Source organism: Platalea leucorodia (assembly GCF_965183815.1).
Source record: "Platalea leucorodia genome assembly, chromosome: 22".
NCBI classification, from domain to species: Eukaryota; Metazoa; Chordata; class Aves; order Pelecaniformes; family Threskiornithidae; genus Platalea; species Platalea leucorodia.
The window spans coordinates 5,327,398-5,354,978 of NC_138844.1; the positions used below are offsets into that span (position 1 = coordinate 5,327,398).

Genomic DNA, 27,581 nt, shown 5'->3' on the forward strand with positions numbered 1-27,581 from the left:
ATTTGCTGTAAAGTTGTTTTTTTCTTTTTTTTTTTTTTTTTTTTGTAAATATTGTCTCTGACTGTGTAACATATTACAAAGGATTTATAAGGAATTTTTTAAGAAGTTTTGCTCAGCTGAAAGGCCAGCCCCGACCCGGGGACGTGCTGGACCAGTGTTGACTTTTTAAACCCTCCTGCATGTGCCCCCACCCCGGTGTGTTGTACGAGTCGGCCGCAGCGCCGGTATATGCAAAACTGCAAAAAAAACCCCCAACCAGACCCCAACAAAAAACCACTCCGCTTCGGACGCTGCCCCCAATCCCAGTCTATATATTGGAAATAAACTGGTTATTCGAGGAGGTGGTTTCCTGCCATTATTGCTTCCCCTGCTCGGGGGGGCTCAGCACATGGACCCCCCATTTTCTCGTGCCGCAGAGCCTGGAGCACCGGCAGCATCCAGGGAAGGATTTATCCCGGCTTTTCTATGAGCCTGGGGGGAAGGAGCTGGACCCCCCCCAGCCTGCAGCCCGTCCCCAGGGGACGTGGGAGCGGGGTGGCCTCGGGGCCAGGGACGTCCCACCCCATCACCAGCACAGCGACACAACAAGAGACCAAACCTGGGGGAAAAAAAGTGCCATCGAGAAAAAAAAAAAAAATGTAATTTTATTAAAGCCAGACACTCTGATAGAAAAGAAAAGTAATAAAGGGAAAAGAAAAAAAGAAATAAAAAGCAACCCTTTGTCATCGGAGTTTGCAAGTTACAATGGTCACGTTGCGCACAGAACGACCCATGGCATCCACAGCGAGACGGGGAGAGCTGGGCACGGGGCGGGGGGGCGGGGGGCCAGCCCCCCCCGGCCCCCGCCCCCGCCCCCGCAAGGCCTTTTTTTTTTTTTTTTTTAATTATTTTTTTTCTTTTAAAACAGTTCACAAGAAAATTCATGCTAAGAGACACACGACGTTGTAGAAACCCCAAAACAGCCTCTAAAGAGTATCAGCAATTTTTTTTTTTCTTTTTTTTTTTCTTTTTTTTGTCCTTTTAAAAGTCGTAGCCTTTTTTAAACAACATCCAGACGAGTAAAGCGGGGTGCGCATGCAGCGGGCGCCTCCGACACATGCACGATGCAGGCAGCGCTTTTTTTTTTTTTTTTGCTTTTTTTGGGATCATTTTTGCAACATTTTCCTTTTTTTTTTGGTCCTTTTTTTTTTTTTTCCCTCTGGTTTAAACCAGAATCAAGTTTTGTTTTTGTTTTTTTTTTTGTCCTCTTGCTTCAGCGAAGGCACCGGGGTTGGTGCTCACGGACGGTTTGCATGATGCCATGAAAGGACGGACGCACACGCACGCAGAGACACACGCTCACGGAGAAACCAGCCTGGTGGGCAGCGGGGGGGGAAAGAAATGGGTGCAAGCCAGTGCCGTGCACCCCCTCGCCCAGCGCCGTGCACCCCCTCGCCCAGCACTGTGCACCCCCTCGCCCAGCGCCGTGCACCCCATTGCCCAGCACCGTGCACCCCCTCGCCCAGCACCGTGCACCCCCTCACCCAGTGCCACCCTCCTGGTCTGGAGGTGGGGGTCCCACAGCGCGGCACCCCTGGGAGGGGGCTCCCGGGACAAAGCCGGGGTGCAGCAAAGGGACCGGGACCCCCCCCAACAGCCGGAGCTTGCTCCCAGCGGGGTGGGTGCCCTGGCACACCCACGGTGCCACCGGCATGGGGCTGCACTAACCACAGCCCCCCCGTCCCCTCTGCACCCGCACGGCCGTGTCCCCGGGGTGGCACTTGTCCCCCTCGCACCCCCAGGACAGCAGGGTGGCGGGGGGGCTGCCTGCAGGTCCCCTCCATGGGTGCTGGCAGGAGGGAGGGTGGCACGGCCAGCCCCGCGGGAGCACCGGCACGGGTGGGGGTCGGGGGGGCTGTGGATTGGGGGGACACGGCTGGGGGAGAGGGGGAGACCCCCCCATCCTGGCCGTAAGAAGCTGCGGCTTTGCTACAGTGTTTCACTTTGGTACCAAGAAAAAGAATTAAAAATTAAATAAAACGCATCAAGTGACTGCTATTGCTGCCGGGAGGGAGGTGGGTGCTGTCCCGGCCCCGGGGCTGTCACCCATGGGTGTCAGCGTCCCCGGGGGGGCACCCGGCCCCTTCCACCCCCTGCTCCGGCAAGGGACGGGGACGGGACGAGGACGGTGCTGGACGGAGGAGGCGAACTCAGCACGGGGGCTCACAAGCCGCTAGGAACCAACCCTCAAAATCACAAGGAGCTATAGTCTAACCAGGGAAGAAAATCCACCCCCTAATATACCAGACGTGAAGAGATTTATTTCTTTTCTTTTCTTTTTAAATATTTATATATATATTTATATTACGTATATTATATATATATAATATGTAAATATATTTTTTAAAACAATATAAAATGTTAAGACACTTCACTTAAATGTAAAGAGTTGCTTTTTGCAATCCAAAGAAATTGCATCATGATTTTTTTTTTGTTTTGTTTTTTTTTTTTGTTTTTTTCTCTTTGTTATTCAAAAAAGGCTCGTTCTTCTGTACAAAAATGATTGATATACAAAAAAAGAGAGGGGGGAAAAGAAGAAAAAGAATAAAAAAAACCAACCCAAGGACAAACTAGCCAACGAAAGGAGTGATTCGATCTCGTGTTGCACTGCGGCTGGGCTGCGCTCGTGGCAGCGTTGGGTACAGGCGCAGGCAGGGCCCACGCACACCCCGCGCACACCCGGTGCGCGCCCCGCTCGGCTGCGCTGCTGGGTGGGGGACACGGGCAGGCATCGCCTGGCCACGCGCCCTGGGGACCCCCCTGGGTCCCCCAGGCTTGGCAGGGCGGGGGCTGCTCCCCTGGGGAAGGCCCGCGGGGTCACCGGCTGCGGCGCGGGGTCCCCATCCGGCACCTCTGTCCTGCCTGCTTGTCCCCAAGGGCGTTTGGCGCTGGGGAAGGGGACAGAGGTGCGGCAGGGTGTCCCCGTGCGGTCAGAGCTCCCCCGAGCATCACGGCATCCCTCTGCCCCGGCCACTGCGCCAACCCAGGCGCCCATTTAAAGTGCTACGTTCCGACCCGAGGGCGACGGGCGGCCCGACTCGACCCGTTTCTGCCCCCTCCCCATTTTACATCCTCAGCCTTCGGCCCCTCCGGCACGCCCGGGCGCCCCGCGGCGCCTCGCCCGGCTCCCTCCTCCCCAGCCCTCGCACCGTCCCCCGTCCCCGGGGAGAGCCGGGGCTGGCGGCTGGCGGGCAGCCGGCGGCAGCGACACCCCCTCGGGACGGCACCGACCCCTCGGCCAGCGAAGGACGCAGCCCGGCCGCGGTACCGCCTGCCACCCACTGCCGAGACCTGGCCGGAGCGCCGAGCATCCTCTCCTGCGGGCGGGTCGGCGTCGCGGATGCCGGGATGCTCGGCGGTGGCAGCAAGGGGAGAGCGGTCGGGTCAGGGGGTGTCCGGGGCGTCTTCGGCAGCCGCTGTTTCCCACCTTTCCGCGGCGGGACGGGTGCTGCCCGCATGGGCAGCGGGGTCGGGCGCTGCCCAGCGTCCTCCTTGCTTGAAGCTGGTGAAACTGGTGGAGTGAAGCTCTGAGAGCTCTTAAATAAACAGAAAATGGCAGGGTGGGAGGGAGGGAGGGAGAAAAACCAAACCAACAGCAACCCAAACGAACCAAAACAGAAAGGAAAAAGAAAAGAAAAAGGGAGGAGAAAGAGAGAGAGAAACAGAAAGTGGCTGGTTGGCCATTGCGGAGCGAGATGGGAGACAGAAGTCAGGCCGTGGCGGAGCAGAGGCGAGACACAAGTCGGGCCGTGGTGGAGCAGAGGCGAGACACGAGGTCGGCCACATTGGAGCAAGACATTGAAATAACAGAAAGAGAGGGACGGGTGGCGATCCCTCCAGGTGCCTCAAGAAGACAAGTCCCAGGGAGGAGGAGCCCAAGGAAGAGAGAAGCCCGGCCCCAGGAGCAGGAGAGCGGTTGGGTGGAACTGGCAAGGATGCTCAGAATGAGATGGAGGAGTTCCTTGCCCCAAAGGAAGTCAATACGGGGATGGATGTTCTGCCAGATGCGGGTTTTTCTGAGACCGCGGGGGAAGTCTCACTAGCCTCTTTAGATGGTCTAGCGGCCTAGAAAGAAAAGCAAGATTCAAGGAGGAGGAGGAGGAGGAGGAGAAAGGGGAGGAAAGTCAAACAGTTTCTTAAAAAAAAGACAAAAGAAAGGAAAAAAGGGCAGGGGGAAAAAAAAAAAGGAAAGGAAAAAAAACCAAACAAACAAGAACCAAACAGGAGTTTGTTCAGAAGCAGCATTGAGTTAGGCCTGAGGTCAAGCAGCTGGAAAAGGTCCACCACAAACAGAGCACGAGATGAGCTGGTCCCACGCGTTACTGGATGGGAAGGGGACGTCCCCAAGAGGAGGAGGAGAGCGACAAGAGAGAGACAGACGGACACGTGGACAGACAGACACACACACAGGTGGGTGGGCGGAGGGGAGAGGGGAGAAAGGCGGGGGGGACAAGAAGGGCAGTGTTAGACCGGGCGTGCACGCCGCGCGGCACGGCGCCCAGCTCCGCCGGCCGGCGCCGGGGCTGCCGCAGAGGTGCCGTTCAGCCGAGCCGGGCAGAGCCTCGGCAGCCCCACGCCAGCCCCGGCTCCTCCGAGAGGTGACGGTGCCCACCCTGGCCCCCTGCGCCCACCGCGCTGGTGGGATCACTACCAGCAGTGCCATAACCCAACCCTACTCATGCAAAAGCTGGTCCAAAGGGAGCCGGGGCGCCGGGAGGGAAGGATGCTCACAAAGCCTCCTGGAATGGGGAGAGGGCTCCTCCAGCCCCCCCTCGCCCCCACCGCAGCGGGGTGGGCTGCTGGGCAGGGTCACGGCCAAATCCCGCACAGGGAGGGCAGCGAGGACCAAAGTCCCACGGAAAACTCCTGGTCCGGCCACCCCAGCGAGGGCACCAGTGGGTGCCAGGGGCCGGGTGACCGATGCTGCCACGGGATGCCCCGAGGTGGGGGCAAGGGGTAGCACGGTGACACTGGACAGCCGGGACCGTGCTGGTGTGTGGCCTCTGGGGAAGGGGCCTTGGTGGCCTCTCTGGGGTGCCTGGAACCAGGAGATGCTTCCCGGCCCCGCGGGGCTCCCAGCACAGCCCTTTGGGCTGGTGTTTCTCTGCTCCCCAGCCCGCGGGGCAGCCCTGGAGCAGGGGGGGCAGAGGGAAACCCCACGTCTTGCCCTGATGCTACGGGGGCGTGAGAACCCACGTGCACCCACGTATGCTGGGGGGGCTGGCAGGGAGACCCCGACCTTGAGGACGGACCCTGCCCAGGGACGTGCTGCCACCAACCCGGGACCGTCGTGGTTGTGGTCACGACAAACAGCACCCGTGCGGCTCCGACCCGGCACCGGAGCAGCTGAGGGGGGGACGGGGGGGCTGAGCCCTCTTGCCAGAGCAGGGGGGTGAGGTGCCCATTTTGCTCATGTGACATTTGCCCAAATTGCATGAAATCACCCCCAACTCAGCTACAGCTCCAGGGAGCTGGGAAAAAAAACCCTCTGGTTTGTCTGGCGGGGTTTATGGATCCAAGAGAATGAGCAAAATCGGGTTTATTGGGTGGTTTGTTAACGCCAGGCCCAGGGAAGGGGATTGAGACACAGAGCGGGGAGGACAGGATGGGGTGAACCCGCCCGCGGTGCTGCTGCCCACCGCGGGGGCAGGGGGCGGGAGGGGAGGGCTGGGAGGGGGGAGAGGAGAGGGGAGGGGGCGGAGGGCAGCGAACTGGCTTGTGGTCACCTTGCCTGTGGCCTGAGCAAGCTGGAGAGCCACCGCCAGCACTGGGGTGTCAGCAAGAACAGAGGGGAGTGAGCCCCGCCGGCCGCGGCAGGAGCGGTCCCTGGGGATGGGACAGGGGTGGGTGCTGGGCTGGGGAACAGACACCATCCCATCCCAAAGCGCTCCTCTTCCAGCTGCTGTGCCCCCCCTCCTCTCCCCGTGCTGCCAGGTACCCTGGCACCATCGCCCTGCCCGCGACACCCCCCTCCCGCAACGAGCTGCTTCTGCGTCGCGGTGCATGGAGGGTCCTGGCTCCCCGAAACCTCCCGGGCTGGGCTGGGCAGCCCCAGCCCCGGGTCAGCGAAGGCCCTTGGGGCCCCTGTGCCAAGCACACGGCTCTGCAGCGCTCATCACCATGGCCAAAATGTTCTGCAAGGAGGTCTCGGGGTCCCTCAGCGCGAGGGGACCAACGCTGGGGCTCAGCCCATCAGGGCAGTGGTGGCACATGGGGCTGGGGGACAAGCGACTTCAGCTTCAGCCTCACACCACACTTGTAATGAGTTTGCCACTCTCAGCACAAAGTCATGTCCCCGTCCCCAGCAGCCAGCTATGGAAACCACCATGCCAGGCACAGACAGGGGTGAGAGCCCCTTCTACACCCGACAGCCGGGTCCCTGCACCTCCAGCCCCATCGGGCTCAGCCAAGGCGAAGGGAGACACTGAGAGAGCAGCACCCACAGGGTCTCCCCTGCCCACCACCCACACCCTCGCCCCGTACGAGGCAGCGAGGGAGATGCCGGGGCCGTGGGCAGCCTGCAGCTCGCCCTGCTGCCAGGAGAGCCAGCCGGGACGGCGCTAGAGATAGTCTACCTGCTGCTGGCCCTGGATCCGCATGTACTCCATCCGCTGCTTTATGTGCTTGCTTTTGTCGGGGCTGCCCTGCTGGCTCTGCTTCAGCCGGGACGCCGGGTTCACCACCTTCATGGCTGGGATGGAAACACCACCACTCTGTCGGGATAGAGAATTTGGGGAGGGGGATTAAAATCGGCAGGTGAAAGCCCACACCGGCACCGTTGGCAGCTGGGCACTGCCAGCGCTGGGCATCGCATGCCTGGAGCTGTGCTGAGCCCCTGCGGCACCACCACGCCGTCCCTGCCCGGACAGCCCATGGTGGCAAACCCAGGCAAGGACGAGGTCATCAGCTCCCCGTGCCAAAGGAGCCCTCACCGGGCAGCACTTTGGCAAGCTCAGAAACCAGCCAGGACCTACCGACAGCCACCGCTGCAACACAAAGAGAGTTAGGGGCAGACACAGCAAACACCGGGAGACCGAGGGCAGGAGGAGAGCATCCCCGCCGGGGCAGGGGTGCTTGGCCAAGAGAAAGGAAAAGAGGCAACGGCAGGCAGAAGCAGATTCCAGGTGGAAACGGCGGCAGTGGGAATACAGAAGTTTTTATTAACTAGCTGTGCGCAGACGGAGATACAAAGACTTGCAAGAGGAGCAGCGAGGGAAGCGGTACCTGTACGCACGTGCCCTGGCACTGCAGGTCCCTAAAGCGGTGCCCGCACAGGAGCCTGGGCAATGCCAGATGCCACAGGCTCGCCACGCATCCCCCCACTGCCTCGGGCACCCCAGATCCTCTCCCTGCCATCACCGCTGCCTGCTCCGTGCCGTGCCTGGACCAGCTGCTGCAGGCAGCAAAGCTGGCAGTGCCGGTGCTGCCCCAGAGACGTGCAATTCCTGCCTAGATTGCACCTCCGACGGGAGAGGGCCGACAGGTTATTGCAGCGGGGCCAGGTTAATAAATCAGTGCACGCACAGCTCTCTGCGCTGCCTGTCCTGCTCCGTGACCCTCAGTGGTCCCATGGATGGGACATGGGGACTCCTGTACCCCGCAGCACAAGGGAACGCAGTTCCTGCCTGCATCACACCTTCCCCAGTGCCCCAGCATCCCGGGCACAGGCAGGCACTGGGTCTCAGCGTTCACAACCAACTCACAGCATCCTGGAGCGGTGGTGCGAGCCCTGCCCTCTCCCGCTCCGCTTTCGGGACCGACAAAGTCAGCCCCGGCCACACAGCCTCTCCTGCCGAACCCTGAGCTGAGCTTTGCTTTGTGCGTACCCGTGCACACGCCAGCCACAGCCATAAATCTATCCCGCAGCTCCGCTTCCAGTTTGCTGGGCTCCGGCAGTGCAGCGGGAGCTGACAACAGGAGAAATTGCAGCTACACCCACTCGATGGCCCATTCACCCAGCGAGAGCACTGCAACGGGGCCACGGCGTCGCTGAGAACCAGGGCTGAGATAATTGCTGCAAATGAAAAAGGAGATTTATTCCCCAGCGCTGACTGTTAATAAAGGAGCAGGCTGACGTCGGAGCGGCTGAGGGCGTTTTCCCCCTTTTCCCAGCTATTCAGCCAGCCGAGCTGCTGCCACGGATTCCAGCAGAAACCAATTTGGATGGCTTCAGGGAGCCCGCGCTGTGATTTAATTAGGAGAAACAGCTGCCACGCTCAAACTGCAGTTCGTTAGAAAAGTGCTTATGCAAAACGGCAAAACAAGGTGCTGGCAAAACTTGTCACCCAGTGCACCCAGCCCTCGCCGGCCCGGTGGGATGCTCATCACCAGCCCCGTGCTCATCACCAGCAGCATGCTCAGCCCCAAAACCTGCCAGGGCAGAAGATACCAGGTAGCCGGGATCTAATTTGGTGCTGTGCACAGCAAGGGATGGGCACACGGTGGCACTGGCACCGGCGAGGGACAGACGGCCGCGTTGCCTGGCACTGCCTGCCTTTACACTGCTGCCTCTGCTGCCTGCAGTCTCGCTCCTGCTTGCCTGCACTTCCCAAACCCGTTCAAGTGCCAGGGAGAAAAGGAGCTTTGTTTTCCACCTTGGCTCTGCCTGGAGGTAGAGTCACAGAGAGGGAGCAGGTAGAGGTGGAGGAAGAAAGACATCAGAGCGAGTCCGGGGCAGAGCACAGCAAGAGGGAGAACAGAAAATAAACCTGCGGCGTGTCGAGGGGGAGCTGCGGCTTGGGTAGCAGGGCTGGCTTGGTCTTGCTTGGAGACGGACTCTCAGGAGCATCGTCTTTGGCCTGACTGAGGTCCAGGGCAGTCCTGTTGTCACAGCTACTGTGTTTGAGATCCCCCAGACCTTCCTGGGTCTTCTCGCCAACATCCTTGGATCCTGCTTGTCCTAGCAGTTCTTTAGGGAATACAAATTCAACCAGGGGATGGCTGCTGATCTCACTGATGGTTATTTCCAGCTCTCGGATAGTTTCTTCCAGGCTATCCAGTCTCTGGTATGTGCCTTCATAAATCTCCTTGCTGCACGGAGTCATGGAGCAGCGAGGGGACAACCGCCCTTTGCAGAGCCCCTCCGCTGCCTTCCCCCCCGCTCCGGCATCCTCCGCGCCACCTTCTCCCCCGGCAGCCGGATCCACGCTGCCCCGGCCCGGCGATGCTGCGCAATGGCTTGGCCTTGAGAAAGGAGCGACCTGCTCCTGGGGACGCGCAGCCTGGGACCGTCCGCTTCCCTGCGGGGCCAGACCCCTGCTCGGGAAAGCTCCGGGATTTGGCACTGGGCAGGCTGGGGCTGGCGAGCTGTCCTCCCTCTGCGCTGGTTTGCAAGCCCCAGCAGAGTCTCCAGGAGAGAGCGATGCCTCTTGCACGCTCTGCCTGGCTCCTCCTTGGGGGTCCCCATCGCTGGGAAGCCGGGGGACAGCGCCGGACCTTCTGCTGCCTGCACCGGTGGAGGGGAGCGCTGCCTCTCCAGCTCCGCGACCCATGGCTTCCCCCCGGGGATGAGGAGGCTGTGCAGCCAAGGGACCTCGGCGAGAAGTCTTGCTGCTGCCTTCTTGCCTGCCGGCAGCATTCAGAGCAGCGTCCCCTCCTTCTCCCGCCGTGGGCCAGCTCGTTTTATGCTTTGAGAGAGAAGGGGCCTTGCTGGCTGCTAGAGGGAACCGCCAAGTCTCTGCTGCTCCATGGGCATGGCCCCGAGATGGGCTGCTCGGGGGCTGCGGGGCTGAGGCTGGAGGGTACCCAGGTGCGGACGGAGACTTTTCGGAGATGCCAGGAGACGCATGGCATTTCCTTCCCCCCTCGGGTGCAAGCTCCCCTCCTGCTCCTCCGCTGCCAGCCGGGTCCCCGTGCTCTGAGCAGCCCGTTTCCACCCACACCTCCGGTTCGGCTTCGGGGGACGGCGGTTCAGACACCCACTCGGTGAGCACAATCTGTGGGAGGGAGAAAGCCCTGCTCCCCGGGGCTGCCAGGGCCAACGGCTCCTAGAGAGAATTCAGACAGATTAAGAGCCGGGGGAGAGCGGTGGGAGGAAGCGGGGAGCTGCTGGGGAGCCCTACGTGTCCGCACACACTACTTGGGTCCCCCATTGCTGGTGCCTCCGGGCACCATCGTGCTGCAGGGAGGCGTTCAGCCAGGGAGATGCTCGGCTCCCTCCTGCCCAGCCCTGACGTCCCATCCGTACCCACCGGCACGGACAGGGACTGGTTTCCTACTGTGCTTAAGGCAGCCTGGGGCTGTGAGATTTTGGCAAGAACTTGCCTGGAGTTTCTAGCAAAAATGAGTCGGTGTTGCTGCACCTCTTGAATGCCTTTGGAAACCCAGCTGCCACGGTCCGGCTTGGATTTCTCCCATGCTGGTGTAAACTGGCACAGAGCTGGTGCAAGAGCAGAGCCCAGCGCTCGCAGGACACCGCTGCTCCCAGCAGAGCTGAAGGCAGGGGATGAGCCATCGCAAACGAGCTGCCAAGGGGCACCAGACCTTTGAAACCCTGAGCAGCAAGAAGTCACTGTCCTTCCTCCCCCACCTCTCTGTTCCTGTCCCGGGGGAGATGCAACGGCCGGGGGAGCAGAGCCGGCTTTGCCGTCCACGGAGGAGAGGGAAGGCGAGCTGGAGGGATGCTCTGGCAGAAGAGGTGCCCCCCTGCAGCTGCACCCACCGGACTCCTGCCCTGCGCCCGAGCCCTGCCCTGGCCACGGGGGCGGCTGCCTCCACAGGGGCTCCGTGTGCTGCCGGCACCGGCACCGCGGCCTCATGGCAGAGCGGGGCAATACGGCGGCTACGCCACACTGCTGGGTGGCACAGATGGGTGGTGGGGACGTGTGCCCTGGCACGGCGTGTCTCACTTGTGCCCCAGCCCTGGGGGCCTGAGTAGCACCCGGGGCAGAGAGGGAAGGAGAGGAGTGCTGGGACGGCTACGGAGCTCTGGGTCCGGAGCTGGACCCGTCCGAGCCCTGGGGAGAGGGGTCCTTGCCCGCAGGGACAGGAGATGCTGCTCTGGGGGAGGGACCCAGTGGGACCCCTGCAACGTACCCAGACCCCCACCAGCAGCTGAGCCGCCCTGGATGAGGCGGTGCTCCCCTCACCAGGTGCTTTCTGGCGAGGGGCTCAGCGGCACCCTCTGTCCTGCTGTCTGCCCCTGTGCTCCCCGACCCCAGGCATCCCCTCCTCCCTCTCATCCGCTCTCTGGGCACCCTCCTTCTCTCCTGCTCTCTCCACCCTGGAGCCCAGGGCAGCAGGGCTGGGAGGGAGCCGGGCTGCGCCTGCCCCAGCAGCCAGGAGGGGTGATGGGGCCAAGGCCAAGCGGGTCCCAGCAGCCACCGGCCTCTGGTCCAGCCCTTCCCCTTCTGCTTGCATCATGCATGTGGAGCAGGGTCTCCCTGCACTGGGCACAACATGCATCGCCCGCCACGGCCCCCTTCCAGTGACACCCTCCCCGGGCACCCAGTGCGGTGCGAGAGCCACGAACCCTCCCCGTGCCCTGCCCGGTGCGGTGCTGGGGTGGCCCCTTCCTTCCTCCCATCCGCATGGCTGCAGGATCTGGCCCTCACGGGAGCTGCAGCAGCCCCATGCTGCTGTTGCATGGGTTAGTGCTTGGTCCTGTGCCGTGTCAGTGCCGTACACGCAGTGGCGGTGAGCGAGGGAGTGGAGAGAAGCCATTAGTTTGTTAAATCAGAGACAGAAGCAGAAGTGAGTTAAAAAGAGGCGGGAGAGGAGGTGGTTAAAGTGCAGCCCGTCAGCAGGAGAAGGGATCGCCGCTCGGAGCGAGCTGTTACCTTCCATCCTTCGGCTGCAATGGAGGCTCCGTTGGGCCACAAGTCTGCGTGCCCACGGGAGACGGCAGCCGCGAGCAGATCGTAACGGAGCTTGGGAAGGAAAGGGGAGGCAGAGCTTCTCTGAAACACCTGGGGAGTCAAACACGGGGGGTTGGCGGAGGGAGGCTTGGGGGTAACGATGACACAGCCTGTGCCTGCAGGGATGCTTGCCAGGGTCAGCCAAGACCGGGGCTTGGCAGCCGTTAGCGAGTGAAACATGGGCTGTTCTTATCAGCTGCGGAGGCATCCCCATCCCTCTGCTGCCTGCAGCATCGCCAGTCCCCCTGCCTGCAGCATCACTGGTCCCCCTGCCTCCTGGGGGAAAAGCAGTGGGAAAAGCCATCCGTGACCCACTTGGGCACCTTGACCGCAGCAATCGGGGGAGGACATGGGGCACAGCCAGCTTGGGGGGGTTCAGAGCCCCAGGACGGCGTCTCGGGTGGGATCTCTGCAGGCTGCCCTGTGCACAAAACCCAATGAACCTCCAGCTGAAGCTGTGTAGCATTAAAAAAACAAATGAGTTTGGCTTAAAGCCCAAGATGGGGTGGAAGTGCTGAAGAAAGACAGTGAAGCAGGCACGCAGCACCTGGACCCGACGAGGGGTCCGGCAGGGTGCAACTGCTCTGTGCTGCCCATCCCCGCGGCACCGTGCTCCTGCTGGGAGACAGGTGAGGAGGGGGAAGCCCACTGCTGTGCTGATGCTTGGGATGTCGTTCCCCGGACCCGATCCCAAGGCGTTCCCCGCAGGTGCCGGGAGCCGGGCGCAGCCACGCGTGAGCGGACAGGGCAGGGTGGGCATCGCCTCCTGTGCGGGTGAGCTGGGGCATCCCGCAGCCCCTCCCACGCTCACCTCCAGCTCCGCGATGATGCGGTCCTCATCGTCGTCGTCTTTGATGGCAGAGGCGATGATGGGAGGGGTGGACGCCGGCCTGACCACCTCCGACACCGTCCGTCTCAGCTTCACCTGGGGCTTCTGGGTCTCCAGCTCCTCCGACTCGGCCTTCTGCAAGGGGGGAGCAGGGCAGTGAGGGCTGGGGGGCACTGGGAGCCGGGGCTGGTCTTGCCAACGGTGACCCACTCAGTCCAGCCCAGCAGCCATCCCGCGGTCCCGCTCCCTACCTTCATAAAACCGGGCTCCTTCTTGCTGGTGACGATGACTTCGCCGCTGCGGGTTGTGGTCAGCCCGTGGGACGAGGGGAAGCTCCGGCGTGGAGGAGGAGGTGGTGGTGATTTGGAGGGTTTCTCGGTCCGGTACCGTGGCACTGTCAGTTCGTCTGGGCACAAACGATGCTGTGAGGGCACGAGACCTTTCCCTGCCCCTCTAATACAACGCCCGAGGTTCGCCCGCTGCCCCCCTGGGCACAAACCTCCCTCCGGGGCAGCATTGCTCAGCCCCGGGAGACCCACTGGTGACGGCACGGCCAGCGCACACACAGCATCAGGCACCCCCAGCCCTGGGATCCGGAGGTGGACCCCTGCCCTCCCCACGCCATACCTGAGCCCCTGCGGCCATTGGGGTCCCCCTTGCCCCCCGACTTCGGTGCGTGCTGCGGCTTGGAGGGCTTGTGCTCAGGCGTGGAGGCGGTGCTGCCGCTGCCCGTGCCTTGCTTGTGCTTGGCAGCGAACTCCAGGTCGGGGATGGCCTTCATCAGCTCGGCTTGCGTCTCCTCCAGGAGGCGGTTGATGTCCTTGGCACTGTACTGGGTCAGCGCTGCCCGCTTCTCCTCCCAGTCCCGCTCGGCAGCCTGCGGACGGCAGGCAGAGCCCGCTGCAGCCCCCATCCATGCGGCAGCTTCTCCTGCCCTTGCAGGCAGGACCAGGACGTGACCACGGCCCCGCTGCTGCCCCCCAACCTGCTGCCGAGCCTGGGAGGAGTGGGGGGGCCAGCGCTGCCCCCTTCCCCAAGCTGCACACCCCCCGACCTGCAATTGGGGGGTGCTCCCAAGGCTGCCAGCATCACCTGGGGCTCCCCACCCTCCAGACACCCCATCGGCTACGAACCCAGCAATGAGGAGGATGGACCCAGTTCCTGTCCCAGTTTCAGCTGGCAGAAATAGGGACAGACCCTCTAGAAAAGCCCCCCCAGCTGAGGAACCCATCCCAGGCTCTCACCTCCACGGATACGGCTTTGTCCGCACTCTTCTTGCTGGGGGTCTCCGGGCCCGTCTGGGTCTTGGCGGGTACCATCTCCGGAGCTCGGGAAGGGTTATTGCTCTTGGAGGGGTGGGTCTGCGTTTGGGGGGGGCTGTGCCCGAAGCTGGGCATGCCCAGGGTCTCGGTGACAGTTGTCAGATGGTGGAGGCTCACTGGGGGGCTGGTGGGCATCTCCAGATCCAGCCCTTTGCTGAAGTCTGTCTCAGGGGCCACCTTCTTGGGGGACTGGCTGAGGTTGCTGGGGGAGGTCCACACACCTTCGTCCACTTGCCTGCCAGGGACAGAGCCAAGGTACGGGAGGTTACTGCACCCTCTCCAAGCCACGTCGCAAAAAACTTGCTCTCCTGCAACTGTGCATTATACGGCTGAGGGTTTAGCTTCTCTGATGGCTAGGAAGGGGTTGGAGTTGATGCTACAGCCTCTCTTGGGGCAGCACACAAATGAGCTCCTCTACCTGGCTGTCCACTTTCATGAACCTTGGAGGAAACTGGATCTCTCCGAATCCTGCCCCTCTGTCAGATCTGGCTGAAATCGCCCTTTGGATTCAGGAGTTATTGGGGCCGAGGAATGACAGGTAGGCAGATTCAGACACTGCGTGATCATAGAAGTTCATTTCCATAGAAAACCAGGCTAGCAGTGAGCCCGAGGCCAGCCCGGTGCCGGCGCACTGCTGCAGCGTAGCCGAGCCGTGCGCCATCCGGAACGGCCTCGTAATGGGAAGAGGCAGGCGGGCTCAGCCGCGGTGCACGGCCCAGCCTGCCACTATCGTTAGATCTGGAAGATGATTTTTCTCCAGCAGAACATTTTTCTGCTCCTCAGGAAAGAGATTTCTGATCACGCCAAGGGTTGCCTTTCTATCTGGATAGACGACCACGCTTTTTTCAAGGAGATAAGGAAAAGTCAGTTCAGAAAGAGGGGTTCCCACATCCACACTAGAGAAACCGAGGGCATTTTTAAGTTCCTTAGCAGATAAATGAGCCTTTTATCAATAGCCCTTGGGTTTTAGGACACTGGCACACATGTGGGGGGCACAGGGACAACTGAAGGGACTGGCTGTGTCCTCCGAGGTGCTCAAGGGGCCGGGGTCAGGGCTTGGTGCTCACCTGCGGATCTGGGCGAGGGTGTCCGTCACCGTCTTGCAGCGCTTGAGCAGACCATCAAGGCGGTTCGGCTCCTCCTTGAGGAACTTGACGGCTTCCACCTCCACCCGCAGCACCACCCGCATCTTGCTCTGCAGGCTGGGGAACTGGGCTGGGGTGGGAGAGCGGGGGGTCACCAGGGCCCTGCCATGCCGGGGAGCCCCTCCCGGTACCCGGCTGGCAGTGCCAGGGCACCCCACGCCCACCAAAACCACCACGGCCATCATACCCGTGGCAAGGGCACCCTGCCGGACAGAGCAGGATGAATCCTGGGGAGCCTGGGCTGGTGTCTCTCCTGCTCCCCATGCCCATCATCCCTCCTCCATCCACCCGCAGGCACCGATCTCAGCCCCTGATGGTGCCCTCTCCACATCCGTGGGCACCAAACACTGCCCTGGAGCTGGGGGCTTGGTAGCCAGGACCCTGGGGACTCGGTGGCAGGGGGTGACATGGAGCGGGTTGCTCCTGGCTCCCTGCCCAGTGCTCTGCTCATCATCCCGGCTGCTCAGCATCAGCCCGACGTTACGGAAAGGCTGCAGGAAAGCGGAGCTGCTCCTGCCTCTGCCCTGTGCCCCCCAGCCCTCCCCACGGCCGCCCCGGCCCTCCTCGCAATCTCAGCGATTGCTGCCAAATCATCATTTATCGTCTGCCTTGGCTCCGGCAGGGAGGAGCTCTGCCACTTTGAATCGAGGTGCAGGGCGTCTGCTTGCGAAAGGCAGGATGGGGACAGCCCGGGGACGGGAGCAGCAAAATGAAGGGCAGCGTGCACGGGGGTGGGCAAGTGCAAGGTCCCGCAGGAGAGGGGCAGGCAGCAGCTCCGAGCAGCGGTGAGCTGTTGGGGGGACTCGGGCAGAGTCCGCAGGACCGATTTGGACAGCCAGCAGAGCAAACAGGGACAGGCAGCAGGAGCGTGGGGTGCAGCCCTCACCCCTGCAGCAGCCCAAAGCCTGCAGGACGCACACAACACTGACAGGCACCGGGGGAAGCTGCCCTGGGGATGCAGGCGAACACACCGGCAGCTGCAAACACGCAAACCCAAAGGCAACAGGCAGGCTGGAGCATCCCGCGCACGAGGATGGAGCAGGGAGATGCAGGCAGGCTCCCTTTGCCACCCAGCCCCGGCCACGGCCACCTCCTCACCCTTGAGGTCTGTCAGCGTCTCCCCCAGCTGCTTGAGCACCACCGCCTTCTCCTCCAGCTCCTGCACAGGGATGAGCCGGTGGTTGTGGGCCAAATCCTTCTGGATCTTCTCCACCGACTTCTCCAGGTCACTGTGAGCAGAGAGGCAGGGCAGGGGAGTCACTGCTGCTCCGGGATGCTGGAAAGCCCCAGGGGTGGCTGGGGACCCGTCCCCATGCTCGACATGCAGTCAAGGATGTGACCAGAGCTGCTGATTTACACCCATGGAGGATCTGGCCCATCGAGGTCAGCATGCAAAGACCCCCTCCCCACTCGCACGCCCAGCCCTGTGGCCAGCCCCAGCTCACTTGAGCTGCTGGGTGATCAGCTCCTCCTCGTTGAGGTAGCGGAGCCGTTCCTCTTCCACCAAGCTGCGCTGGCGCTGCAGGGGGTCCTCGTGCTTGCGCACGGTGTCCGTCACCCGCACGCTGATCTCCGTCTCTGTCCGCCGCAGCATCGTCTTCACCATCTCCTGGTTCTGCAGCTGCGGGGACGAGGAGGGGGGATTCAGGCTGGGCGAGATCCCCCCCAGTGGGGACTGGTGTGGGTGCAGGACTGGCCACTTGTAGGGACAAGAGCTGGGCCGGGTTGGGGACCCCCCCGGTACCCACCTGCAGCTTCTTGAGCTGCTGCAGCTGGTTGCGGAGGTCGCTGGTGTTCTGCTGCAGGTCGTGGAGGTGCAGCTGCATGTGCAAGCGGGTGATGGCAGTGGGCTGCCCCGCCGGCGTGCTGGTGGCGGAGGGCGGCGGAGGCGCGGGCACCGGTGTCCCCATGCCGCTGCGGCTGGTTGCTGCGGGGAGGGCAAGCAGAGGCTGCTGAGAGAAGATACCCCACCCCTGGGGAGGCTGCAGGCTCCACTCCTCTGCTTTCCCAGGAAAAATCTCTCTTTCCCACCCTGTCCTTCGATCCAGCAGGCCTGGGTGCTCTACCCACCACCCCCACACTGGCTCCACCCCGGAGCTGCCCCTTAGTGGGACGGGGGGTCCCACTGGTTGCCAGCATGTGGTGGGGGCTGCAGAGCCCCCGCTCCTGTGCCCACCTCGGGACTCCCCGCAGCCGTGGGCAGAGGAGGGGGTGCTGCCGGGTGAGGAGCTGGCTCTCCAGTCACTTACATGCTGATGGAGGGGTCCCGCCGTTGGTGGCTTCTGTCTTCTCGCTGCAATGAGAGAGAGGAGGGGAATGAGCGCGGACCAGGCACCTCCATCCTGACTGGCTCAGGGCCGCAGAGGCACAGGGGGGCTGGTGTCCCTCGGGAGGGGGGCAGCAGCCCCCAGCCTCGGCAGCAAACAGCCCAGCTGGAGGCATCCCCCTCCCCGCAGCCAACCCCGGGGTCCCACGACTGCCCTCCTGCTCCTTACCTGGGGGTCTCGGCCTCAGAGCCACGGAGCAGCGCGCTCTGCACAAGTCCCGTCAGGCTGGCGATCTGCTTCTCCATCGCCTCCATCCGCTCCCTGCCATGGGGAAGGGAGAGGGGCCGGGTGAGGAGCTGGCTCCGGCACCGCGGACACCCTCAGGCTTGTCCTGGCCTCACCTGTGCCCACCCACCAGGTCCCTGCAAGTCCCAGGAGGGACGTCGGGGAGGCGGCAGCGCTGCTGTCACCAGCTACATCCACCCCCTTCATTCCCTCTCTCTTCTTGCCTCCAGCTACCTCCAGCCCTGCACAATTTGGTGCTTCGTTGCCCACCCTGGCACCTCTGCCGCGGTGGTGACGGGGCACAGCCTTCCTCCGCTCTTCCTCTACCTTCCCAGCTGCACCGATGGATGACCACCGGAACAGCAAAGCTCGTATCCATGGGGGGGTTCCCTTCTCACCTTGTTTCCGTGTCCTTGGCCGGTCCAGGGGAGCCGAACCCTGAGAGCGGGCGATCGCTGGGACCGGGAAACAGCTCTGGAGGGCCGGAGGAGCTGGGGTTGCGCGGCTTGTTGACGGGGCTCTCCATGAAGACGGAGGAGCAGGAGTCCTTGCGGAAGGACTGACGGACGGGTGAGGAGCGGCTGGGGGGTCCCGAGTAGGGGCTGTGCGGGCTCTGCCCCGGCTGCACGTCCACCAGCCGGCCATCAGCCATCTTCTGCGGCGAGGAGGGGGGCATGCGGAAACCCAAACCGGGTCCGTACGTGTCGCTGTAAATGGGTGCGTTGGGCTTGTACAGGCTGTCCTCCAGCTCCGTCTGCAAGGCGGCCGCCGAGTAGGTGCTGAGGGAGCGAACGGAGCCCCGCTTGTACAGCCCCCCCGAGTAGCCGAAAGGGTCTCCCATGCCGGCCAGGGACTGGGTGGAGGTGATGCTGAGCCGGCCCTCGTGCACCATGCCGTAGGGATCGGCATACAGCCCCTCATTCTTCACCAGCACCACGTTCTTCCCGGCCAGGTCCTCATCCGGCTTCACGTCCCGGCGTTCCAGGATGGCGCTGGGGCTGGGCGAGACGCCCTGGGCGGGCGGCAGGTTGGAGAGACGCTCGCTGTGATGGACGGGGCTGCCGGCGTAGGAGGGCGGGCGGCCCCCGCTGTAGGACATGCGGGAGCGGGACGGGGAGGAGGACTGGAGCACCGGCGGAGGGGAGCCGGAGGTGAGGTGGGAAGCCGGGGACATGTTGTTCAGCCGGCGGGTGGGAGACGACTCCCTGGAGGTGTACACCATCTCCCTCTGCGGAAAGGGGCAGGGGGGATCAGCACCGCGTCCCTGCGGGCTGGCCCCCTGCCCGTGCTCTGCCTGCCTGGGACCCTGCCTCGCTGCACCCCTCCAAGGACCGAGATCTGCAGCTCCTGCATCTTCATCTGGCCTTGGCAAACGGCAGCTCCCTCATTCCCATCCAGGAGCGGGATGATTTATTCTGATGAATCCCCTAATTATCATGTTTATTACCCTGCTGTCAGGCCCCAAACATCCATTCTCTTAAAGTAACACTTAACAACGCTGGAACTTGGCAAGATGAATCGCGGTCATTACTCCTTCCACAAACACACGCAATTACCACTCCCTGTCTCCATCCCTTTCTCCCTTTACTGGTCCCAGCCCGCTGGGTGCACCCACACCGCAGGCTCTCCCCGTGACACCCCGTCCCCCCTTACCCTCAGGTCACCGTTGGTGATGTGCGAGGCTGGGAACGAGGCGTAGAGCGGCTCTTTCCGGTAGATTTTAATGATACTTCTGTCCTGGATATCGCTGAAAGGAGAGGCAGAGCCGTGAGCATCCCGGACAAGCAGCCGCTGAGCAAGTCCCAGCCACAGGACTGCACCCAAACCCACCCTTCTGCTTTCATTCCACTAATTTTCTTGCTCATGATGCCCTTAAAGAAAGGAAAAATCAGTCTGTGGTGGACTTCTGAGCCCCCCAGCCTCACCGGACATCCTCCAGCTCGTAGAAGACGTTGCGCGACTCGTCCTTGATGAGGATGGCAGTGTTGGGAGACTTCAGCATCCCCATGGTGAGCTTCTGGGGGAACATGTGGACAATGAGGGCGTGCAGGGTGTCCATGCTGCTGATCTCGTGGGTGATGTGGACGCGCCTCGTCTCATCCCCAAACTGCAGGAAAAGGACCCCTGGAAGCAGAGGGAGCAGAAAGCGGTGAGGTGTGCCCGCAGCCCTTCTCCACGCAATGCCCAAGACGTGCTGAGGCCAGCGATGCAGCTTTGCCCACCTGCTTGGAGGTCTCCGTGCATGCCCGACCGAAGGCTCGGGGACCTCTGTGCCACCCAACCTCACCCTGGAGCAGCGAGGCCGAAGGCAGCTCATCCCCCTCGGCCACCCCACACAGCGTGCAGTGCCCCCCTGCTCCTCCTGGGGTTATTCGGGCAGATACAAGCCAACCCCCCACCCGGCACACGCCGGCATCTGCCCGCAGAGGCAGGCAGAGATGTTTGCTGGTGGCCAGGCAGGTACGTGCTGCCCGTCCCAGGAGATGCCAAGCCCCAAGGGTACCTGGCGATCGCAGCTTCGTCTGGCTCGTGGAGCGGGACAAGGGCAAGCTCTGCCGGAACCGGTTCATCCTGTTGAACCCCAGGGGCAGCTCCGCTTCCGACATGGTTTCCAGGGATTCGGCCGAGGCGAAGGAGAGTTTGGCTTGATCGGCCAAGCCGGGCTGGGAGCCCTGGGAGTGCCGGGAGCTCCTCGTCTGGAAGGGGAGAGGGGAGAGGTCAGAGGAGGGCTGCGCTGGGTACCCCAGCCCCGGTCTGCTCCCCTGGACGCAGCGGCGTGCTGCTCCCGCGTTGCCTCCGGAGCCCGGTGCCGGGATGGAGAGGCTCGGGTGAGGCTGAGCCGCATCCAGGGATGCTCGGTCCTGGATCCCTGGCTGAGTCAGCACACCGACGTGGGCCAGACACGGTGCCAGCTCGAGGCCTCCTCCAGCTCCTGCTCTAAGCACGAACAACCATTTACTGTCCCCTTGTCTCCTGCAATTTTTCGCTCACGTTTTCCGCTTCAGGCTGGCAGCGCTCTGCATTTCAAAGCCTCCCAGTGCAGTTCCAGGCGCCTTTGAGTTCCCCCACCAGCAACCCACTGAAATAAAACCAGCGGTAGCTAGCTGGTGACACAGCCAGGGCTTGCATGCAAGCACTGGAATAACCTTAGCAATTACAGGAGGTTACACATCCATTACGCCAATGAACCAGCTCCCGGGAAACATAAATGCCCGGCTTATTCTGGAAGCAAAGCAGCGGCAAGGTTTATGGCTGCCTGAGCCGGGAGAAAGTAATGGGTTTGGGTTTATAGCAGTAAAAATTTAATATGCCAGGAGTCCAATTTCACATGGCCAAGCGTATATGCACTGCATAAAAGTTCAGGCTACAGACGTGGGCTTTCTGCACAAACATCTCCAAACGCGCAGCCGGGTCCCCTTGCCGCAGGTACCCGCCCGGCAGTGGAGCGAACGCTGCCTGTCAATACCCCAAAATGCAAGGCCTGATTTTCCAGACACATGTTTAACGTTGGCAAATCAAACAGAGAGAACAAACAGCTCCTGGGGTGTGGAAAAGGCGGCATGGAAGGGACAACAGCTCTATTTTAAGACCAAAAAGAAAAATCAATATGAAATGATAACAGCCATCATCATCATTTAAATTAGACATTAATCGGAAGATTTAATTAATCCTGTGGGGCGGGGTTTCTAGGACTTGAAATGTTCTCATGGTAGCTAATTGCTGGAAAATTGACTGCTTAGTTTTGTTGTTGTTGTTTTAGCACAAAGCACGCTGGCAGCGCAGATGCTTAAAGTCTCACATCAAGAAAGGGAAGCGGGGCTGGACCGCAGCCGGGCCAGCGCATCCACCAGCACCAGCCACGGGGGCCGGGGGGCTTTGCAGCGGGTGAGGCTGCAGTGAGCCACAGGCGATGGAGAGCCCCATGTTCACGGCATGCAGGTCTTTGGGGTGTAGCAGCTGGTTTTTTGGGGCTCCCCACCCTTGTACAACCCTGGGAAACCCTGAGGGCTTGCGGTCCCCCATCTCCAGCTGTCTTGCTCCGGGTTTGCGGTGCTGTCCCCCAGCTCCCGACCCAGGACGGATCCTTGGCCGCAGGGAAGCGCAGGGATGGGGCAGGCAGCACGTGGTCAGGATGCGACCCACGCTGCCGGGGCTGCACCTCAGCCTGGCTTTGCCCTCCTGCAGCCCTTTCCTCTGCTCCTTCCCCTGCTCCGTGCCAGCGGGGTCTCACCCTGCCCCATCTCCAGCCATCCTTCCCCACCCCCCCACCCAAACACCCCCAAACAGAGCCCACATCTGGGCTGGACTTGAAAAGCTGTCGAGCGTTCACAGGAGATGACAAAAGGCCGTTGGCTCGCACACCCCCTCCCCAGGACGCGTTTTGTCTGGAGAAAATAATCATAAGGAAAATCTGGTTTAGCCGAGGGGGGGATCGCTGCCTCCCCCTCCCCGTGGCACGCCAGGACGGCTGAGACCGCGTTGCCACGTAGCATCCTTGTTGCTAAGGGCTGTTGCGGTGTGCGTGCTCGGCGCATCACCCCAACGCACTGCAGCCCCTCCAGCCCCTAGAGCCCAACACCCCAATGCACCGTGGTCCCTCCAGCCCCTAGAGCCCAACACCCCAACGCACCACAGCACCTATAGCACAACACCCCAACACACCGCGGTCCCTCCAGCCCCTAGAGCCCAACACCCCAACGCACCACAGCCCCTATAGCACAACACCCCAACACACCGCGGTCCCTCCAGCCCCTAGAGCCCAACACCCCAACGCACCATGGTCCCTACAGCCCCTAGAGCACAACACCCCAATGCACCACAACCCCTATAGCACAACACCCCAACACGCCGTGGTCCCTACAGCCCCTAGAGCACAACACCCCAATGCACCGTGGTCCCTACAGCCCCTAGAGCACAACACCCCAACGCACCGTGGTCCCTACAGCCCCTGTAGCACAACACCCCAACGCACCATGGTCCCTACAGCCCCTAGAGCACAACACCCCAACGCACCGTGGTCCCTACAGCCCCTAGAGCACAACACCCCAACGCACCGTGGTCCCTACAGCTTGCAGGACGGCTGCAGGAGCAGGGAGAGCTGCCCTGCTCCAGGTGAGCCCAGACCCCTTCTGCCTCTGCCCCGGGGCTGCAGCTGACCTCAAGTAATTAAGCTCATCTGATGGAGCTAATTATGGCATCAGTCAAAAAAAAAAAAAAGGAAAAAAAGGGCAAGATGGAAATTAATGGGTTTTTAGCCTGGAAGGGACTGTTCTGGCCTGATGCTCAGCGCAATGTGCTCAGGGAACGGCTCTCCCGGCCCGAGCAGGGACCCAGCGGCCCCGCACAGCCCTCGCTGGCACCAGGGCAAGAGCCGCACACCCTGTCCCCGCTGCAGGGCACCTCCGCGGGCACCGGACCCTCCGCTGCTGGCACAGGGCACCCGCATACCCCGGGCCAATGCAGGACGCTGGCGAGCTGGAAAGGACAGACCCTGCGGTGTGAGGGGGGGACTCCAAGTGCTATGGGGGGGCATCTCTGCCGTTTCTTGCCTGCAGCCATTGCAGCCACACCAGCTTTGCCGGGGGGTGCAGCCGCAGGACCTGGGCGCCCATGCAGCCGCAGCGGGGAGCAGAGATGCCCAGCAAGGGTGGAGCACGGCGGCTGCTCCGTCCTTGGCCTCCAGCAGACCATTAATGAGCCGACTCCAAGGGAACTGGTTTTTATTGCTCTTCCTCGCTAATGACTTATCCTGCTATAAGATAATACGTTAACTGACAGCTCAGCCCCCACGCATCCTGCCTCCCGCCCCTGCCACCGGCTGCTGCCGACATGGCACGGCAGCCCCCGGGGGGGCCCCGCTTCCCCCCCAGCCCCATTTACTCACAGGTGAGACCTGATCACAGCCACCGAGGCCATGGCTCACCCCAAGCATGTAGGGACCTGACACTTTCATGCAGCTTCATCCATCGCCGTGGAGTCTAAAATGGGTGCCCAGATCTCTGCTTCGCTGGAGATGCTTTGGGGGGGCCCGATCCTGCCTTGCTGGGTACCACCCTGGGATGAACAGTGCCTGGACCTGTCTGTGCCAGTGTCTGCATCGACAGGATGGATGTCCCCTGCTGTCACGGGGGAACGTCACCCCGCTGAGCGCGGCCCCGCTGTCCGTCCGGAGGAGGGGGAGACGCGGGGCTGCGGGCGCTGCCCTGCTCCTGGGGGCACGCAAGGCTCCGGCTCCCCGGGCGCCTGCCGGGGCTGGTGCTTGGGGTGCACGGGCTGAGCTTTCAATCCGATGCCGGATGAAAATAAACCTCAAACCCTCACCACTGTCTCTGGAAGGGAAAGGGTGTTCTCCCTCTGGCCCAGACCGTATCAGACAGGGTGAGACATCAAAGGCTGCAACAGTCATGTACCGAGCACACAATAACGATCCTAATACCCTCCTGCTTCAGGAGCACCGTCCGGCCCAAAGGCCTCACCTTCCCGCCTGCCTGCTGCGTACCGAAGCCCCACGGCCCGACCGTGGCGAGGATAGATGCTGGCACCCCCCAGGGCACTGCTCTGCACGCTGCCGGCTGCGGCCACGCAGGACCCCACCCCACGCAGCTCCCAGCTGGGGAAGGCTCTGGGGCTGCAGGATAAATCCCAGCCGCCACAGCAGCGCTTTGCAGGGAGGTGACCAAACCCCATCCTGGACCTCCAGCCTGGGAGCAAAGGCATTTTGCCCCCTGCTTCTCAGTTATGCCCCCCCAGGGGCAGTTTTGCCCAAGCCCAGACCCCCACACAAAGGGCTCGGTCTCCTGCAGCTTCAGAAGAGCCCTGTGGGCACCGAGATCTTTCCCTGTGGCATTTGAAACCCACCCGCGGTGGCAGCGAGGGGCTGGAGGGGAGGGGACGCAGCTCTCCCGCTTGCCGTCCCTGCGCCACACGCGATGCCATGCTGGGAGATGACCCATTTCTTGCTGAACCAGCGTGGTAGCACAGGGTTAATAGGGCACGGGGCTGATTTCGTGTGCTGGGAGCTGTCGGGGCAGTGCTGGCTCAGCCCCCAGCTCAGGGGCAGCAGCAGCATCTCCCCCCGAGCCCGGGGTCCCGGTGCCTGCCCCGTACCACGACTCAGAGTGTGGGAAGCAGCAGGTTCATGGGCAGAGCGCAAAGAGAAGGCGAAGGAGCAAACCTGCCCAACAGCAAAACAAAAGCCGCCCAAGGCCGCGGTGCCGGCCCCAGTTGGCACCGCGGGTGGGAAAGATGTTGAGCAGCTTCGCTTTTGGGAGGGCAGAGCTGCGGCGGATGGGGTGACGGGCACCAAGGTCAGGGTGACTGCAGCCTGCCCTGGGGAAGAAACCGGCTCGCCATCTGCCAGGGAGCGGTTTAAAGCCCCTGGGAGGCTCCTGCGTGCTAGAGCAGAGGAAAGCGTGCTGGGGCAGAAGCAGCAGCAAAGCTTTGTGCCCTGGGAGTGCACCCTGGGTGCTGTTTTGGTGGTTTTCCCAGTGAAAACCCACTCGCAAAGCACCCGGCTCCCCCAGGCCCCTCCCGGGGAAGGCAGGGGGAGCACCCCCATGCCGGCGGGGACAGGAGCATCCCCAGCCCCTCCGCACCTCCCTGGGAGTCTTATATAAAAGAGGTGGGACGGGAACAGGGGAGACTTGGGGGCTTTTGTCTTTTATCTCGCCAGAGCTAAAAAAAGATACAATTAAGCGATACTTTTAGCTCCTAAAACTCCCAACAATCCCGTTACTGTCAGCGCAGAAGCAGCTTCATTATATCTGCCTGGCTAGATAAGGATGCTTCTCTCCTCCTTCTCCCCCCTCCCTTCTTCTTGTCCCCATCCTTCCCTCCCTTCTTCCACACCCCTCTCCAATATTTCCCAATGTCACCCTCCCCAGCTCCGTGGGCTGAATGCTCGGGGCTGGAGGGAGGGAGGGAAGGAGCCGAGGTGCCAGCGGTGTTTGGGGGCCCCGGGCGAGGAGTGGGGCTGTCCCTCTGGACCTGGCGGCGATGGGCACCACGGTTATCCCGCTGGAGTAGGGGCAAGCAGCGGAGCTGCTGGGTCTCGGAGAGCCGAGATGGCTGCAGGGAAGATGGGGAGAGTTTAGGAGAGGAGCAGAGGGACCAAGGGCACAGAGGAGGGTGGCAGAAGAGTTTGGAGGGAGCGGAGCTGGCAGAGCTGGGGCAGAGGAGCAGCTCTGGACCTCCTGCAGGGCACTTAAAAGAAGATAGGAGAAAAGAAAACAAGGAAAAAAGTGTGGAGAAAGGATCCTGCCCCGGCACGGAGCAGAGCACTCTGCAGCTGTTCCCATGCAGAACGCAAAGCCACCGGAGCTGGTCGCGCTCATTAATATTCCCACTCGCTTCCTAAGGCAGGCAGCAAGCCTGACCCGCAAAGGGACCCTCGGAGACAGAGCAGAGGGGTCGTCACGCCGGGGGCAGTCGAGCCTCCGCCAGCACCTCGCTCCTACCCACGCCGAGCTCCGAGGGTGGCGTCGGACTCGACCTGAGAAGAAAGCAGCCATTTCAGGCCCGTTTCTGCCTGACCCCTCTGTGCATCACACGCACCAGCCCTCGGCAACCTGCGGTGCTCGGGCATGTTTCAGCCATGGTAAGAATATTATTTGCAACAAGGAGACGGGGCAGTAGAAGGGGGGTCCCTGAGCACCCTGCTGAGATGTGCGCAGGGCTCCTCGACCTAGTGCCCAGCCCAGCTCAGCCCGAGCTCTGCAGCCTGTCCTGGCAGAGAGGCCAGCCCCTCTACCCCCGAAAAACCAGCCGAGACAGCCAGGACACAGCCCACAAACACTGATACAGACCTGTATCGCAGCTGGGATGGATAAGCCCTCGCTGTGGTAATGTCACTGGCGGCGCCGGGCCCCGAGCTCAGCCTCTCCCCAGGACCCCATCGTCAGCAGGCGAAGCAGCCCGGGCGGCGCGGGGCAGCTGCTGCGGGGCTGGGTCCGGCGGCAGCCCCCAGCCCCCCCAGCTCACGCTCCATCCTGCCCCACTGGCAGGGACGAGGCACTGGAGCGCCGTCGGGCCGGCCGGGCATCGCCCTTGCACGGGTGGACAGAGCCCTGCAAAGGTCCCAGGCTGCCGCCTTCCCGGCTCCCGTCTGTTTGCGGCTCCTCTGCCACGCCACATGACGGGGATAAAGGCGAGGGCCCCCTAAAATCCACCCCGGTCAGCTTGGGAAACAGCTGGCACGGAGCTGGCAAGCCCAGCCCTCGGCAAAGCAACGCAAGCGGTTATTTACCGAGTACATAAACCCCCAGCTCCAGCCCCTGGTTGGACACTGATCTAGATTAATTCCTCATAATCCCCCTCTCACCATTTAATCCAGCATCTGACTACAGGTCCCATCTGGTGGTGTGCTGAGCTCTCGGGATGGGCGCTGGAGCTCAGCACCCCGATGGTCCAGGCTGCGCTGGGGGTGAGGAGACCCCACCAGCCTGCAGCTGCAACGCCGGGAGCGGGGAAGGATGTTTCGGCATCACTGCTGTGCGGATGCTCGAGCCGTCGCTGAGCTGTGCTGGGAGTCACCCGGGCTCTTGCTGTGGGACCGGGGTGAGCCGCTGCACCTTGCTGTGCCATCTCCTGGCACGGCATCCCTCGGAGCCGGCGGTGGGAAGAGCCATGGGAGAGGGTAACGGGACCCCTCACGTGGGGTCCCGCCTAGTGCTTCCTGGACCCTTGCTCTACAGCACTCTTCTCCATCCCTGCCTGTGTCCCTATCTATAAAAAAAACAATAAAAATAAAAATATCTATTAAAAAACCCCAAAATATCTATTTCTCTCAGGCATTACCTGCATCCCTACCCCTCCCTGCGTGCACATCCCTGGCGCTGGAG

At 62.2% G+C, this 27,581-nt stretch overlaps 1 protein-coding gene across 1 annotated transcript in view; it reads right to left on the reverse strand.

Annotated features, from left to right (window-relative positions):
- Nucleotides 1-3,978: 3,978 nt before the first annotated feature.
- SRCIN1 (SRC kinase signaling inhibitor 1) overlaps nt 3,979-27,581 on the reverse strand; it is a gene marked incomplete at its 3' end in the record, with an annotated part of 67,009 nt that continues 43,406 nt past the window's right edge. Inside the window, exons 4-19 of the mRNA XM_082332228.1 lie at nt 20,246-20,438; nt 19,668-19,866; nt 19,396-19,489; nt 18,141-18,970; nt 17,686-17,778; nt 17,440-17,483; nt 16,939-17,117; nt 16,636-16,811; nt 16,289-16,419; nt 15,113-15,260; nt 13,968-14,280; nt 13,351-13,600; nt 12,975-13,129; nt 12,706-12,858; nt 6,615-6,752; nt 3,979-4,104 (exon numbers count right to left, since the gene is read on the reverse strand). Of these exons, the coding sequence (XP_082188354.1) occupies nt 3,979-4,104; nt 6,615-6,752; nt 12,706-12,858; nt 12,975-13,129; nt 13,351-13,600; nt 13,968-14,280; nt 15,113-15,260; nt 16,289-16,419; nt 16,636-16,811; nt 16,939-17,117; nt 17,440-17,483; nt 17,686-17,778; nt 18,141-18,970; nt 19,396-19,489; nt 19,668-19,866; nt 20,246-20,438 (3,222 nt within the window). The remainder of the gene's footprint in view (nt 4,105-6,614; nt 6,753-12,705; nt 12,859-12,974; nt 13,130-13,350; nt 13,601-13,967; nt 14,281-15,112; nt 15,261-16,288; nt 16,420-16,635; nt 16,812-16,938; nt 17,118-17,439; nt 17,484-17,685; nt 17,779-18,140; nt 18,971-19,395; nt 19,490-19,667; nt 19,867-20,245; nt 20,439-27,581) is intronic.